Source organism: Anticarsia gemmatalis, chromosome Z (genome assembly GCF_050436995.1).
Source record: "Anticarsia gemmatalis isolate Benzon Research Colony breed Stoneville strain chromosome Z, ilAntGemm2 primary, whole genome shotgun sequence".
Taxonomy (NCBI): Eukaryota; Metazoa; Arthropoda; class Insecta; order Lepidoptera; family Erebidae; genus Anticarsia; species Anticarsia gemmatalis.
Genome location: NC_134776.1, coordinates 18,740,238 through 18,756,421, shown reverse-complemented (window position 1 = coordinate 18,756,421; position 16,184 = coordinate 18,740,238). Strand labels below are relative to the sequence as shown.

The 16,184-nt window shown below is 35.8% G+C and overlaps 1 protein-coding gene across 5 annotated transcripts in view; it reads right to left on the bottom strand.

Annotated features, from left to right (window-relative positions):
• LOC142986246 (uncharacterized) overlaps nucleotides 1-16,184 on the bottom strand; it is a 70,442-nt gene that overhangs the window by 19,465 nt on the left and 34,793 nt on the right. For all 5 annotated transcript variants that reach the window (XM_076134623.1, XM_076134625.1, XM_076134624.1 and 2 more), the window contains exon 3: nucleotides 4,601-4,813. In XM_076134623.1, the coding sequence (XP_075990738.1) occupies nucleotides 4,601-4,813 (213 nt within the window). The remainder of the gene's footprint in view (nucleotides 1-4,600; nucleotides 4,814-16,184) is intronic.

Sequence of the window (16,184 nt, the reverse complement as noted above, 5' to 3'; positions counted from 1 at the left end):
AAAGGGGCGGGTTGTGGTGTCTTGTCGTGGTTAGAAGCTTCGAGTTCAATGACCGATTTATATTAAAGCCGTTGTGTTGGATGCTAAAGTTGGTGTATAATTTTGTATGATATAAAGAAGAAATAGAATAGGCTATTTGTAATACAAAAGTGGTGTTATCACAATTCTAATGTTTATAAGCATTTATTCTTTTACTTTGTGCAGACAAACATTTAGCAGTTTGTTATTAACTACTTTTCATTGGGCTAGTTGACTATTTCTTATAGCTTATAACGTATTCGAGTCTTCTCTAAATTGGTGGGCTATATAACACAACCTGGTACTTCAGTTAACGATACAGTATAAATATAAAAATATCCAATATGAATTATTCTGTAAATAGTTATCGATTATTACCTACTTTGTATTTATTTTCATAGCAAATGATTAGAAATCGTCACGGTACGCGACACAAACGTCTGCGGTGATTCAGTTTAAATTGACAAACAATTATAATAATGGTTGAAAGAAAATTTATTTAGTTCTTAATATTATTCTAATTCAAATATTGAGAATTTACTTTTTATAGCTTTTTAGTTACGATTATAACCAAACTAAGACTCTTAACATAACAGCTCCACAACCGAAACGGTCAAGCCGTTTTCAAGTTTTACGTTTGCCAAACCATTTGGCAAATCATGTTTATCTACAAATAAATATAGACATTGTGTTTCTATAACAACCCTCAGATAATCTACTACTCCCGTGACCTTAAGAAGTTCAAGGGGAAGGTGGAACGAACCCCCAATATAAACAGCCTTTGTGGCCGTGACCCTCCCCTCGGCTGAAAGGTAATAAATATTCATGAGATTGAGGGTAGGTCAGGACGTTCTGTGATTTTACGTCAGGGCGGAATTGGGGCGTCTAAAGCGCTAAAACTTTTGGGGTATTCTTAGCTAAAATGAAATTGAATGATTTTGGTTGGAGTGTGTTATGAATCTATACTAATATTATAAAGCTGAAGAGTTTGTTTGTTTGTTTGTTTGTTTGTTTGTTTGTTTGAACGCGCTAATCTCAGGAACTAATGGTCCGATTTGAAAAAATATTTCAGTGTTAGATAGTCCAGTTATCGAGAAAGGCTATAGGTTATATAACATCATGCTATGATGGATAAAATAGCTATCTATTTTAAAGTTGTGGTCTTAATTTTATAAAAAACCGACTAAAGAAGTTACAGAATGATTAGTTACACTAAAATGCAACTTACCGAGCCAACAAATTATATCGCAGAATCATTATTTATAATTTAAATGACTAAGATGTTTTTGAAAGCCCTCTACAAATTAAAGTGTTTTTACGTTAACTTTTGTTTTATTGTATTCAAATAAAACACATTGTAAAGATCCATTTAGGTAGCTCCGTAAGTCCGTACGTTAACTATATCTACATGAAGCAATAAAATCAACAAAAGAGGTAACATACAAGTGCGTGTTTAAAGCCTAGTTTCCCATAGTAATAAGCAACGATATAATAAAATCTAAACAGGCCATAGTCCTATCAATCTTAAAACTTGAGGAAACACGAATATACACGAACAAAGAGGCGGCATTTTCAATGTGCTTCCGAATTCTCACGGAAATGCGCCCGCGCCGGAGGACACCATTATTTTACATTGTTTGTACAAAAACACGCTGTATTTATGTAAATGAATAACATTTATCATATTAAAGGTTAGATTTAATGTTTACATACATAAAATAACGCCCGTTGTACTCGAAGGTGTAGACAGAGGTGTTTAAAATATACCCAAGTGTCGCCATGAACAATTTTACCCTCGTGGAGTAGGGGCGAGCCTTTGGCCATTTAACAGACGCATTACCAAACGCGGTGCTTTTATTGAGAAATTACAAAAGACCAATAGCAATTTGCCCAACCCAGAAATTGAACCCCATTATCAGAAGAATATACTACCGACCGCGCCACAAGGGCAGTTAGTTAATGTTTAATATTAAAGTTTATTGGCCCTAAATGTCTACCCTCTGAATAACTAAAGAAAAGATAAAGGTCATCGCTACGTAACCGCTATGCGTTTAATTGTGAAATCTATATAAAGGCTAACGAAATAAGGTCGTTAGCAATACAAACTATGAATCCTAAACAATAATCTAAAATAAAAAATGACTAGGGAAACCTAATAATCAGTTTTGAATACCTATTCAGCGATACCCTACATGACGCAGCCATTTTTTTCTTTATGTCAAGATAGCGACTGGCCGTGGTTATGGTGAATTTTAATTACTGTTATGTCTTTAATGCAAGGTTAATTCAAATCGGTCAAGCTGTCTAGTCTCTACAATGCCTAGGAACAAACATACATACATAGACTTATTAACACAATACCCTCTTTTGCGTCGCGAGGCTAAGTAGGATCCGCACACTAGCTACTTTTAAATGTTATAAATAAATGCGTACTTAGCCATGAGCTTGCCTTAAAAGCATCTTCCTAATCAAAGAATTGATTGTTAAAATCTATTCGACCAATGTTAAATCGTCACATAAGCGCTATTGGCTGTAAGGCTGTATTATTTAGAAGAGAGGAGTTAACTAGTGTGTTATGAAGCGTCTTGGCCCAGTTGACCGACGGAGCGGAGGTGCTAAATATATAACTACAAGATAAGGTGTAAGTGAGAACACGCTATCAGGCTTACGATTACAAATGCATGGATTTAGGTATTACTTGTAGACCCACGTGGCTCCACTCGCTTTAAAATTTGCAAAACTTGAAGTACACTTTCATTCCCTATTTTAAAAAGCTAAGGAATGATTTTAAATACACTGAAACACGTGTCTATTTATTTCAAACTAAAATTCAAAGTATGAAGTTTCATACATCTAGTTTTGAAAATAACGAACTTCCATACAAAACTTTCATATCCTATTTTACCCCCTTAGATGTGGATTACTAAAAAATACTTTCTTGGAGGGTGCCTACATCATAAAAGGCATCCTTTGTCGAAATTTCATGTTTCTAACTGCTATAGTTTGGCTGTGCTATTATAATCAGTCAATCAGTCAGTCTGGACAAGTAAATTTATATGTATAGATTACTTGTTTAAAATCGCGAATTAAATACCTGTAGTATTTTACCTATTGCCTGTGTAAAGCGAAAAATATTTGAAATTTCAAAGATACTTACTCGTAACGACATGTATTACGAGATAGTAAAGTAGTTGGTACAGTGTCAGAAAAAACAAAATGCTCACGTGCGCCATCTTTTTTTCTATGACTATTTAATTCATAAAACATACATACGATCTTTTCGCCCGCTGCTATGCCTGGGTGGAGTTTTATACTCTTCTGGGGTGATTTTTTGAATAAAACAACAATAGGAAAACGTGCTTTGTCGACCACATTTTATGCGCATTTAGCCTTACAAAATCACCGAAAAGATTTAACTAATTAAAAGACTTAACTTTAAGATTTAACTAACTAAAATTAACTAAAGAATTACTTTAATATAGGTCAAAAATTCAAAAATGAACTTTCCGTTTCCATACTGCTACGTAGTTGAAGTTCGAAAGACAAACGCTAATAAATTTTCGAACTACCTTCAAGTAATCGAATAATCTACTTTGTTATTTTATTTTTCTCACTAGATGGCGACATTAGTCCTTATTGAGGCCGGCTTTGAAAACATTATCCGATCTTTTACAACAAGTTAAATAGTTTTACAATAGTGCTGTAACTCAACATAGAACTTTTATCAGAATCGACTAATAACTGGTTTATTACTCTCTTTTATGTACAAAAAGAAACTAAATGCTCTTTGTGTTTTAAAAATGAAATAGAACATATTTTGTTACTAATAAATGAAAAAAAAAAATGGTATGGTTATGGTGTTGTCTAGTTGTAGTTGTGTCGATGTATTTTGAGTTACTACACTATTGTATTATTATTGCGATATGTACATATGTATGTTTGTTACGATTTTACAAAAATACTACTGTATGGATTTTAATGAAATTCGGTAGACTGAGAGCTGTTAACTTGGATTAACACGTAGGATACTATTTACCACGGAATTATTTTACGCGGACGAAGTCGCGAGCTGATGCAAGTAATATAAAATTAACAAAGCTTATGATACAGCTAGCTTTTGCCCGCGACTTCGTCTGCCTGGTTTGTGATTTAGGACATAAATTTCATACAAACTATCATTCTCTATCATATCCCCTTGGGGTTAGAATTCATCAAAGTTCTTTCTAGCGGATGCCTTAGTCATAACATCTATCTGCAAGCCAAATTTCATCCCGATCTGTCCAATGGTTTGGGTTGTGCGTTGATAAATCACTATTACCCCGGTTTCTGAGGCACATCTTACTGTATTTTATCTATTCAAACTATTTTATATGAGTTTAAACGCTATTGAATAGATAAACTACCGCTAAATGTATCTCAGAAACCGGGCATATGTCAGACACATATTATATAACTGAAAAGTGACTGACCCCGTTTTCTGAGTACATATAGCGGTAGTTTATCTATTCAATAGCGTTTAAGCTCATATAAAGTTAGTCAGTCACCTTTGAGTTGTATAATATTTCGTTTTATAAAAACTTACCACAGCAGGGTTTTCCGAAGTCCAGCCTAACGAGCTGCACCATGTAAGGCTCAAGGAGGTTGACGTACCACCAGGGCACGCGTTCAGCCTTCGTCAGAGTGCACGTGTCCGCGCTGAAGGTGGCTGCGGTGGAGCCGTCCAGGGCGCGCTGAGGGACCCCTCCGTCTTCAGTAGATGCTTGCATAGGAGCCTTTCCGGCCGCTACGTTGAGAACTGTAAAGAAATATTGGTTTAATTATGTGTTTAGAGGGTAAAGAGAATGATGGATTTATGAACAGATTTATGACATTTAAAAGATTTTAAAATAAACGTTGCAGTAAGAGAAGACAGTTTCTTTTTTATTAAGCGACTTCATTTAATAACAATGGCGATTAATTGGGTTCAACTGATCAGTACGATCTCAAAAGTCTAAAACATGACTAGATAAAACATACATCCTAGCTAAACGTTTAAGGCATGCAAAAATACTTCCTTCAAAAGTTTTAATTACTTATTTGATACCGATAAATAACTAGCTTTGCATACAAATAAACGATTTTAGACAACTTGTAAATATTCAGTATTAAATAGATTAGTTTAAAAGAAGAAGGTTTTATAGTCTAATAACCTATTATGTAACATCTGAATATTTTTATTTTTATTTCTGCTTATTGAATGGTTAGGGGCCAACCTAGTGTCAAAGTTGTTCAACTGCCCAAAGACCTTTAACGTGGCTTAACGACTGTTATCTTACTTGAAAAAAACCCGGACCGATTTTTTTAGGTGCTTTCCGAAGCCCAGAGTCGCCCAGTTCAAATACCACTACGGGTTCACCATGGAATGAAGGCGCCAAGGTTTGCTTAACCCACAGTTTACCGACCGGTAAGCGCAACTGGCTATGGGCGTCTCGATTTTTATTTCAATCGAAGAAAACATTGAAAAATTTCCAATAATGTTGCCACATGGAAAATACATTTGAAATACATAAGTAACGTGTAAGGTGCATCTAACGGTAGTACAGATGACGGCTCGAGTTAGCACATCCACAGTCGACTTGTAGTCACCTCTCGATAATTGTTTGTACTTACTCAACTATAACAGCACTTTTTCAGACACATTGCTTCAAACTAGCGTGTTTTGAATAGCATTTTTGAGTTTAAAAGTTACGGCTTTTGAAAATGGACTTTGGACTCGTATAACGGTGTTAAATGCAGAAAAAAATACGGTAATCAAAATAGCAATTTAATGTACAGCTGTATTGTCTTTTTATACTAACTTTATGCGTTTGTTTTTATGTCATTTTTTATAGTACATAGATGAGGAATTTTCTGATTTGTTTCTTCGGTAAAATAAGAAACGTTAGATGGATAAGCCAAAGTTCGCGAAATATATATCCCTTCTAAAGTAACTCTGTGTGTCTCCTCTTCATGCCTAAACCACTGATGACCCGTTTTCGGAGGCATATTTAGCAGTAGTTTATCAATTTAAACTGTCATGTTTATAACAGTTTTAACGCTATTGAATATATAAACTACCGCTAAATGTTCTTCGAAAACCGAGCAAACAGAGAGAAAAGAAAATTTTAAACCCAAGAAAGGACATGGGATATTTATTATTGCCTAAAACCCATGGGAAGGTAATATCTGCAAGTAATAAGCTATATCACAATAGTCGAGAGTCGCGGGCAAGAGCTACGAGTATAAAACATCTATGTAAATTACTCAACAATATAATATTTTATTTAACGAAATACGGTAGCCATATGTTTGCTGGTTGTCGGAGAGTACGGTCCCGGATGTGTATCCTAATTTGATAAGTACACACTTCGACAAGTCGGTACACACTTGAGGTTAAAGCGTTAACGGCATTTTAATGTACACGTGTATACTACAGATATTAATACCTAACATTATACTTCACCTAAGGCTACCGAAAATATAAAAAATATGTTTTTATTCTTTATACAATAAATATATAATAGTAGTCTTCGAATCGATTAAATGCAATGTAAGATTAAACTTGGTTCTTTATAGTAAAATTGTATCTCATTGATCCCATTCCAGTAGGAATTTAGATCGATTCCATCGAAACCTTGGACTGACAACTATTGCAAACACATAAAAAAATAATTATCCAGTTTGGTGTTGTTGTTCCTAAGCCGTGCGTGTACATACATTTTCATCATTCATTTTTATTTATATACTAGCTTTCTGCCAGTATTTTTCCCCGTGTGTTTTTAAATATCCAGAAATCCTGCCTTAGTGCTCTTCTACTTTTCCTAAGGAATCTTCATAACAAATTTTAACTTTATACACTCAGTAGTTTCGCCTGTCGTTGCCGATCAGTCACTCAGTAACGGAAGAGTTTTATCTTCATTGACAGATTCAACAACTTACGACGTTTTGAAAATGTCCAAGCACATTGCTAAGTGAGTATAAGTACTTAAAGGTTAAAAAACCGTCTTTCTAGGATGCAAGACTCTGATGCGTGGATAACATCGTGAGAAGACTCACACGTTTAAACTCACATTATATCTGTAATATGACGACATCTAGATGGACATAACATCTGTTAAGACAAACAGATAACGTGTTTTTTAGTGCGTGTGTATATTTTTCTATAGGGACTTGTAATTAGACTGGTAACGAAATAAAGTTTAGTATCATGGAATATTTAATAATATCTTGCCTCCACTAGATGATCCTATAAGGGTCTGTTCTTTTTCTGAGCTCGTCGCACCATCGCTTCGAGTCTACTGTGGTCTGTGTATTACGATTGTAACATCTAAACTATTGTAGACAAAAAAAAATCCTGTAACCTTTTAGTCTTTTGTCTCCGCTCGTGGAAGCATTTCGTCAATGTATGTAAACTTTGCGCGTCTACTTAATCTTGTAAGTGGCATAGTATATATTCCTGTGTATTAGTAAAAAGTTCAAAGGAATACAATTTGTTATCTTACTTAGACTTATATTACTTATTTACTTTGAATTATATTCAAAAGAATATAATTCGTAACCTTACTTTACTCACGAAAACGCTTTCAAGACGGAACTTTTTGTGATGACCATTGTACTCAAGTGCGTACATAAGCACAAATAATTTGATTCATTCTCTATGACCTTGAATTAGCAACACTTTTCAATCAATTACCTATCAGCAACTTAACAACATCCTACGGGAAACACCATACAGCCTTATCCGATAGCATTGAACCTTAACCAAGGTCATATGACCTCTAATCAGTTATAGAGGCGCACACAGCCAGTTGGCTCACCGGTCAGTAAACGATCTGTGGGTAAAGCAACCGTTGGCGCGGTTATTCCACAGATGGGTGACCGCAAAGTAGTATTTGAACTGGGCGTCTCCGTGATTCAGAGGGCACGTAAAAAGTCGGTCCCGGCTGTTGTCTACTAAGAAAACAGTCGTTAAGTCATGTCAAAGGCCTTCAGGCGGCTTGAACAACTTTGACACTAGGTTGACCACTACAAACAAGTCATAGAACGACAAGTTGCGAAAAGAATCGATTATATTTCAGCTGCGACAATGTATGGCAGTGGGACGGAGGCATAGCTCCCCGAACGTGTTCGAGATGGAAAGTGTGCAGCCGACCGGAACGCACGGCAAAAACTTACGATGACCTCTCTTACTACAGACTTGTCGCATTTTTAGATCAATCGGAGCAACTACTAATATAATACATATTATGTATATTGTATATGTAACTAAACTAACTCGTCGTCCGGGACAACCCTTTCCTTGCCCAGCAGTGGGACAGTAACAGGTTAAAAAAAGGAACTAGTGAAAATACAAGCATAAATATATTTTTCGTTCAAGTAGCACTTTTATCTTTGTTTCTATACAAAAAACCTGACGGTGTTCCTTCGACGGTCATCATAAGGTGGTCAGGACGCGGTACCTCCAATTAGATACTCCGCGTCCCAGCCGGATATTGATACAGCCTACTGTATTCTTATTCCGTTGGACTTGAGCGTTTTAAACTACAGCGTCATCTTTATATATATAATTCTTCTGTAAGAGTCTATGTCACTGAACTTCTCTTAAACGACTGGACCGATTTCGATGAAATTTTTTGTGTGTGTTCAAAGGGATCTGAGAATTGTTTAGATTCACAATTTTGTCCGCTGGACAATGTGTTTTTATTTAATTTTTATGGCAAAACAACGTTTGCCGGGACAGCTAGTGTCATATATATATATCTATACTATGATGCATAGCGTTGTTCGACTTCCTAATGAAATAGTAAAAGTTCAATGTCACGTATAATTAATTTGTTAACTGTGAACTTTACTTTGGCATAAATTGATGTTTTCAAATTAAAATCTAATCTATTTTAATATGACATCCTTTCATTCTTAAGTCTAAGGTCGACTAGTCTACGAACTAATTATAAAATGCAGTGTTTTACGATAATTTATGGTTATCAAAATGTTAAAAGCTAGATAAGCCATCACCTTCAACCATTTTTATAACTGTATGTAAAAAATTCAAATATAATTTAAACATTTTACTTGGCTCCCATTACTCAGGATAACATTGTCAATAGCGGAAAATGGGTTTGTGTCATACACCACTGCCTACGACTACGGGTATAGTAAACGAGATAAGTATATTAAGCCTTTTTCTATATTATTATGTATTTGCACATTTTTCCTAAACTTCCATTTAAGACTAACTAAGCCTCCTGAAGAAGTCTAAACCAAAAAACATATTAAAAAGCCCAATTTGACTCAACACCGTTTTCAAAAACACTGCAAAAAGTATGTAAATGACAATGTAACAAACCGACTGAGACGAAACGTCTTTGTTTTAATAAAATCTGTTCAAATTCGTGCAAACTAAATAAGTGTCGCTCGCGTAATTTATTTCACGTTAGTCTAAAATGTATTATAATAGAACCTTCAGTTTATGTGGTCGCACTTGTAAGATTTTACACTCCGTTTTTTGAAGAGCTCATAACCATTTGCACTTAGTGGTCGGTAAACTATCAGCGGGGTAAACCACGGTTGGCGCGGTTAATCTACACATGGATGACCGCATAGTGGTTAGAACTTAGCTTCTCCGTGCTTCGGAGGGTACGAACAATTTTGGTCCCGGTTGGTGGCAGTTACTATAACAGTCGTTTAGTCATGTCAAAGGCTTTTCGGGCATGAACAATCTTGACACTAGGTTGACCACTGACCATGCGATCAAATAAAAGATAACAATCCCTTTTGGAGCTCCCATATAAGCCTGCGCACTAAGCTTCGTGTATCCTGATTGAATGATAGTGATATTTTAATTTACAAATTACATAGCTTTGTAAATTAATTTACAAAGCTATGTAACATTTAAATGGCATTTAGAGGCAGGAAGTAGGTATTTTACGACGAGATCTAGCGGAATGATATTGATGTATTTGTACCTAATATTTAATCATTTATTTTTATTTAACGTGCGATGCAAGGTGTACGTCAAATTTATGATCACTATTTAGTACATTGCTGCTTTGACATAATGTGGTAATTGCTATAATATTAGGGAGTAGACAATGTACAGCATGGCTTTCAAATAGTCGTCAACTGAGGTACGTGATAGTGCTCTGGTACTTATCGAGAGATTCTTAACAATTTTAACAAATAGTGTTATGGTACAATAATTTTCTTCTTTACTCCAAACTTTCTATAACTAGGTGGCTATGAGTTAATTGAGTGGGCGCATTATCTATCAGTGTGTGTAACAAAAGTACGACATTTGGGCTAATGCACGATAAATTGTTCTCATCATCGAGAGCGAGAGTTGTCAAACATAAAGGCATTACTTTCGACATGTTACGGTCGCGGTTTATAAGGTTGACATGAAATTTAACCACTTTAAGGCGCTAATGAACACACAGCTTTAAATTTAGTATTTTTTTGTTTGTATGACAATTGTTGCAGACGAGATAATCTTTATAATTATGATGCAATTAGACTTTTATTCTTATGAATCCCGTAAAAATATGAGAGGGACGTAATTTTAATGTGATTTTCTTATTATTTCGCTTAATCTGGGATAGAGGACCGAATCCGCAGTTAATCAGGGATATAGCCTATGAATATGGATTAAGATTCTAAAGATAAGTGTTGCCAAAAATACGACGAAGCGCTCCGAGAAAAGATAGGTTTTGACTTTGCACTTCGCTTGGCTCGACTTGGCAAGGCCACTCCCATGCCCCCAAATTAAACCTTTGCGACAAAGCATATGGCATAAAAATATCTGTCAAGTTCAAGATACAAAAGATTTTTTGCTCCAAAGACGAGACAAGATATACTTGTACATGTATATTATGTACTAGCTGACCCGCGCAACTTCTTTTGCGTCACATATGAGAGAAAGGGTCTGAAAATTTCCCCGTTTTTGAAACATTTTTTACTGTTACTCTGCTTCTATTAGTAGTAGCGTGATGATATATAACCTATAGCCTCGATAAATGGGCTATCTAGCACTGAAATATTTTTTCTAATCAGACCCGTAGTTCCTGAGATTAGCGCGTTCAAACAAACAAACTCTTCATGTTTATAATATTAGTATAGATTCACTGATACACCTTCGTACTAGTATCTGACGATCTAACGCACTTGACTCTTAATATAATAATATCAATATGTATTAAATCTTCATTGTAACAAGTGGGTGGTTCTCCGTAATAAAAAAACAATCAGAAAGTGATATAGAATATAATTCACGAAGATATCATCTATGATGTATCATGTGATCATGTGAAGTGTGAGATGTGAATGGAGTGACATTGAACAGTGTTGTGTTGTGTAATGTTTCTCAAACTTTTACGCATGCAGAGCTCTAAGAAACCAAGCACAATATCAAGGACCCGTTAGTTAAAACACAGGATTGTTTTTAAGCCAATTAATTTTAATGCTGAAAAATAATTAACCCGTTACTATCCCATTATTAGGCAAGGTCTCCTCCCATAATAAGGTATTCATCATCATCATCATCTCAGCCGGGAATCGTCCACTGCTGGACAAAGGCCTCCCCCATCGAGCGCCAATAGGACCGGTCCTGGGCCGCCCTCATCCTCGGTATTAGTAGTGAAGATTTTTTTTAACCTGTTATTGTTCCATGGCTGGAAGGGTCTCCTGCCGTAATGAGGGAAGGGGTAAGGCCTTGAATCTACCACGCTGTCCAAGTGCAGCATGGGCTCTTTCACAGCCATTTAAATACCCAGTTAAAAATAAATTAAAACTAATCAACTATTGTGAACGTCGATCCTGAGCAAACGTAATGATTACTTAAACTGAGTAGCCATTTTTTAATAATTCAAATCCATAGACAAGACCTCCAGTACCAACGCTCATGGAACCGCAATATCCACAGATAACACAGCGGACTATCATGGCCGTGGACCCCCAATGTCCGCAGATAACATAGCGAGCTAAGATGGTCATAGACCCCAGGGGTCTGTAAACATGTTAAGAAACACTGGTGTAGTGTATGTTGTGTGTAAGGTACAGTAAAGTAGCACACAGTCTGCGGCGCCGCTCATTGACAAGGTGGTTCGTAGTAAACATGCCGCTCCGACTACTCTCGCGCACTTCACAGGGCTGGCAACATTGATTGGGTATTAATAACTTTGATTTATATGATAATCGCCTAAATGATAATAAGTATGAAAAAGTTATAATCGCCTGATTAAAAATAATGATGTTATGTTTAAATTCGCGTGATTCTCTTTTGAAAATCTTATTAGATGGTATTTAGATTCTACTTTTCTTACGATAGATTTTGTTTGTATTGCACCTTTACATGTAAAATTCTTAGATCAAAGAACTTTAATGCCGACAATAATTCTTAAAATTTTACAACATGTGTCCCTTAGGCCAGTTCGTTTAAACATATTCCTGAACTACCTGTAACCAGAGCTAAGAGCTTCTATTTTACTTTTGTTATTATTACAGACCCTAACAACTACCCACGCTCATATAATAACTAGTTAGAGTTCTTTTATCAATGAAACAGCCGTTGAAGGCAGATCGACAGCCCTGCAAATAACGGCTCATGGAAGTGTGCCGACACTTGTCGTTAACGGTGAGGCTCGCACGCGCCCGCCTCCCGGCTCCACCTGCCTAACTCGCACATCCAGTCCGTGCCCTCGGGCCAATCGCACAGATTATTTCCTTCCACCGTTCTAAGAACACGCTCACGGCGACTGTTTATTAATATCTAATATTTAATAACATATGTGGGTTTTCTTGGATAGTCAGATGTTCGCGTAGCAAATTCCTATGCTTGATAACTGTAGTTATACATTCGGTATTTTACAGCAAAAAATTGTTCCTACGCATTATTTTAGGGGTCACAATTTCGAAAGAAATTGGCGATAGTTGTCGGCAATTGATAGACGAAAGAAATCGTCCTTCTGGCTGTCGAACAGCGAGCGAAAAGAAAAGTTAGAATACGTTATCGCTACATCTAATTACTACAGGCTAAACCTTCAAACTTGCGTCTTCGTCTGATAAGTACTTTGTCTTTAATGCACATATTATCTTATCATCGCTACAAACCCATTCATCTCAATTCAGTGTCAATCGTATTAACAAGAAAATTGACAATAATTCATATCAAGCACTAAATCATGCCGACAAACCAACTCAAAATTCCCAATTAAAATACTTATAAAATGATATATTACAATCATTAATGCATCATTTGGACAATAGGCATCATGTCCCATACACTACGATAACACTCATTCAATGATAATCACTCGCCTTAAAACGACGGAAGTCTTTTGTGTTCACTATTGAATAGCTAATACTTTTACTAATAGGGTAGTGTTATAACTAACTATATATGAAGTGATATCGGCCTATCTATTACTTATATGGCAGGTAATAACTTCGAATATGGATGATAATGGATGTGAAATTAATATCTTAGGGTCAGGAATTTTATTGGTAACAATTTCTCTTTATAAAGGTTACTTAACAAAGGTTAGTTACTGTGAAAAGTACTAGTTATCTTGTTAACCTTTCGGTGAAGCACAAAGGTTTTTCTAAGTTGGTTCTTTTTGTAGTGTATTGGATAGTATTCGAAAACTGAGTCATAGTATTTTTAGACCCTTCGCACAAATAGGCATTCAGATATGTATTCCTAAATCTGTTGAAACAAAAAATTAGCAAAGACAGACCTGATTTATATAGTATTCATAAGTTAACTTAGTAGATCATCACCGTAAAGAGAATATTTAAAAAACCAATTATAATTTTTTTACCAACTTTACGTAACACAATTTGGAACATACATTGTGCCTATGAGTTCCTATGAGACACATTTATGACGAGTACAATATGTAAATCGTCTAATAAGCCAGAGATTTTGTCAATAAAAGCCACCAATCTTTACATCAAGATAAGTGAAACTTAACATGACAATGACAGTAAAGTTCAATTCATCTTCCTGCCCCTCAGTAGCTCAATTCTCTACTACTATCGACTACCGACAACCGAGCTGACATCGAGAAATTTTGTATGAAAATCTGATCAGCGCCTCTGACGGGCGTCGTAGGAAACATTTTAGCAGTACATTCTAAACGTCAAAATTTCGATAGCCAGCCGGTTGTCGGTAGTCGATAGTGGTAGAGAATTGAGGTACTGATCTCGACCTAAACAACATAATTATGTCAGAAGCATAAGGACATAAGTAACCTTTTACATCCACTGTCACTTCAATGTGTCATGCACTTGTCAGTCAGAAACCTTCATAAATAAGGCATTACAATGGAGAAAGTGACTGTTATGTGCGTAGGTCATGTCACATTACAAATTAACTATCATTTTAATAGACAAGTAGTGTACGTTACAATTGTGATATTTTGAAATTAAAGTCTTATGTCAGTTCGATTATAACTTAGTGATTCGGATCTGTAGCACAATTCTGTATAATCTGTACTGACGAGTATCGAGAGTTTAACATTTAAAATGTACTGCCAAAATAGTTTCTACGACGCTCGTCAGAGGCGCTGACCAGATTTCTTAAGGCACTAGAATATTCCGTGAGAAGGTAGCAGGTGCAAAGGAGCCCAGAATTCACCGCGCTGGCCAAGTGCGGGTTGGGGACTTGGCATGCATGGAAAATGTGTTTAAAAACTTTTAGGCATGCAATTTTCCATCGGAGGTATTAAAATTAAATTATTAAAGAATAATAGAACATTACCCAAACCAGGAATCAAACCCAGAATCTCGTGTTTAACAGTCTGATACACTAGCGACCGCGCCACAGAGGCAGTCTCAATAAAACGCTAACTACTGTTAGTAGGTACTATCGGCGGAAATCGGCATAAAATAAATGCAAAAGTATACTATACTTAAACGATATTTTATCCTATCTTAACTAAGCATCAGAGTGGCAACATCGAGTGCCAATAACCGCGACATTATGAACCACTCCCAATTAGGAACGATTATCAGTTCATTAGCATGCCGGCCGCGACACTGACGCGCCGATGACCCCTTTACCTTATTTCAAAGGAGTTTGACATACAAACAAACATACATAAACATTAAACAAGGCGCGCCGACACAAATAACCGCAAGCATTTTCGTTTTTTTATTAATGACTCAAATAATTATGTGGGCAGAATTAATATCGAGACCCAGATTTTAAAGATTTTGAAAAGATTCTTGTCTATGTGTGATTGATTCATGGGATGGGTTCTAAGGCTAGGCCTCGCCTCAAAATAAATAATAATAGAAACCATTTATTAAGTATCATTTGGGTCACAGATGGACATATATGAATGTTGTATACAGTTAGGTAGGTGTGATGATTTTATAACGACAACTAACTGACCTTTCTTTCAACGTTCGTCATAGTAGTTAGGTAGTTACTAATTTGAGGTATCATTAGCAAAGCGCTTCAAAAATATAAAAGTAAGGAGATAATTCTAAAATCTCAATACTTTGGATAAATGCGATATGCCAGTCGAAATTAGGTATATCTATTTGGTTCGAGATGTATGCACCTAAAAATCACAAAAACCAGGTTTCTTTTTTGGATGGAAAAAAATAGTACAGAAGAGAAAACAATAAAATATTACAAACATCTATTGAAATATCTTCATTTAAAATGAAGCGTTTCTAACTTTTGTACTAGGTAGCAATAGGCTTACTATCTGTAACATGAGGCCAAAAGAATCTATTTAAAACGGCCTTACAGTATATCATTTACTAATGCCTACTCTTTAAGAGAGATATAAATAAAATTGTTATTATAACACAGTTTTAGCAGATGGGCGGTAGATGATCGTCATCGGAGGCTGTGTTCAAACCGATGGGTAACGGTGAAAGATAGTCGATACCGGGCCCGTGTAACTGTACCGAGTAGATTACCACTCCACTGGTAGAATGCAGTCCATCACATTTGTAACACCACGCAATATTTAGAAAAAAATGTTTTGATTCGAGTGAGAAATGATTTCGAAGGTACAGCCGTTAAAAGTTCGTATTGGTAGTGTAGTTCTAGGCCACAGTACGAAATTTTTAGTTATTGTTTGTGGTTTCCTAAAGAATTTCTGGATAAGAGATGACTAGTTTCCGATTTTGAGTTT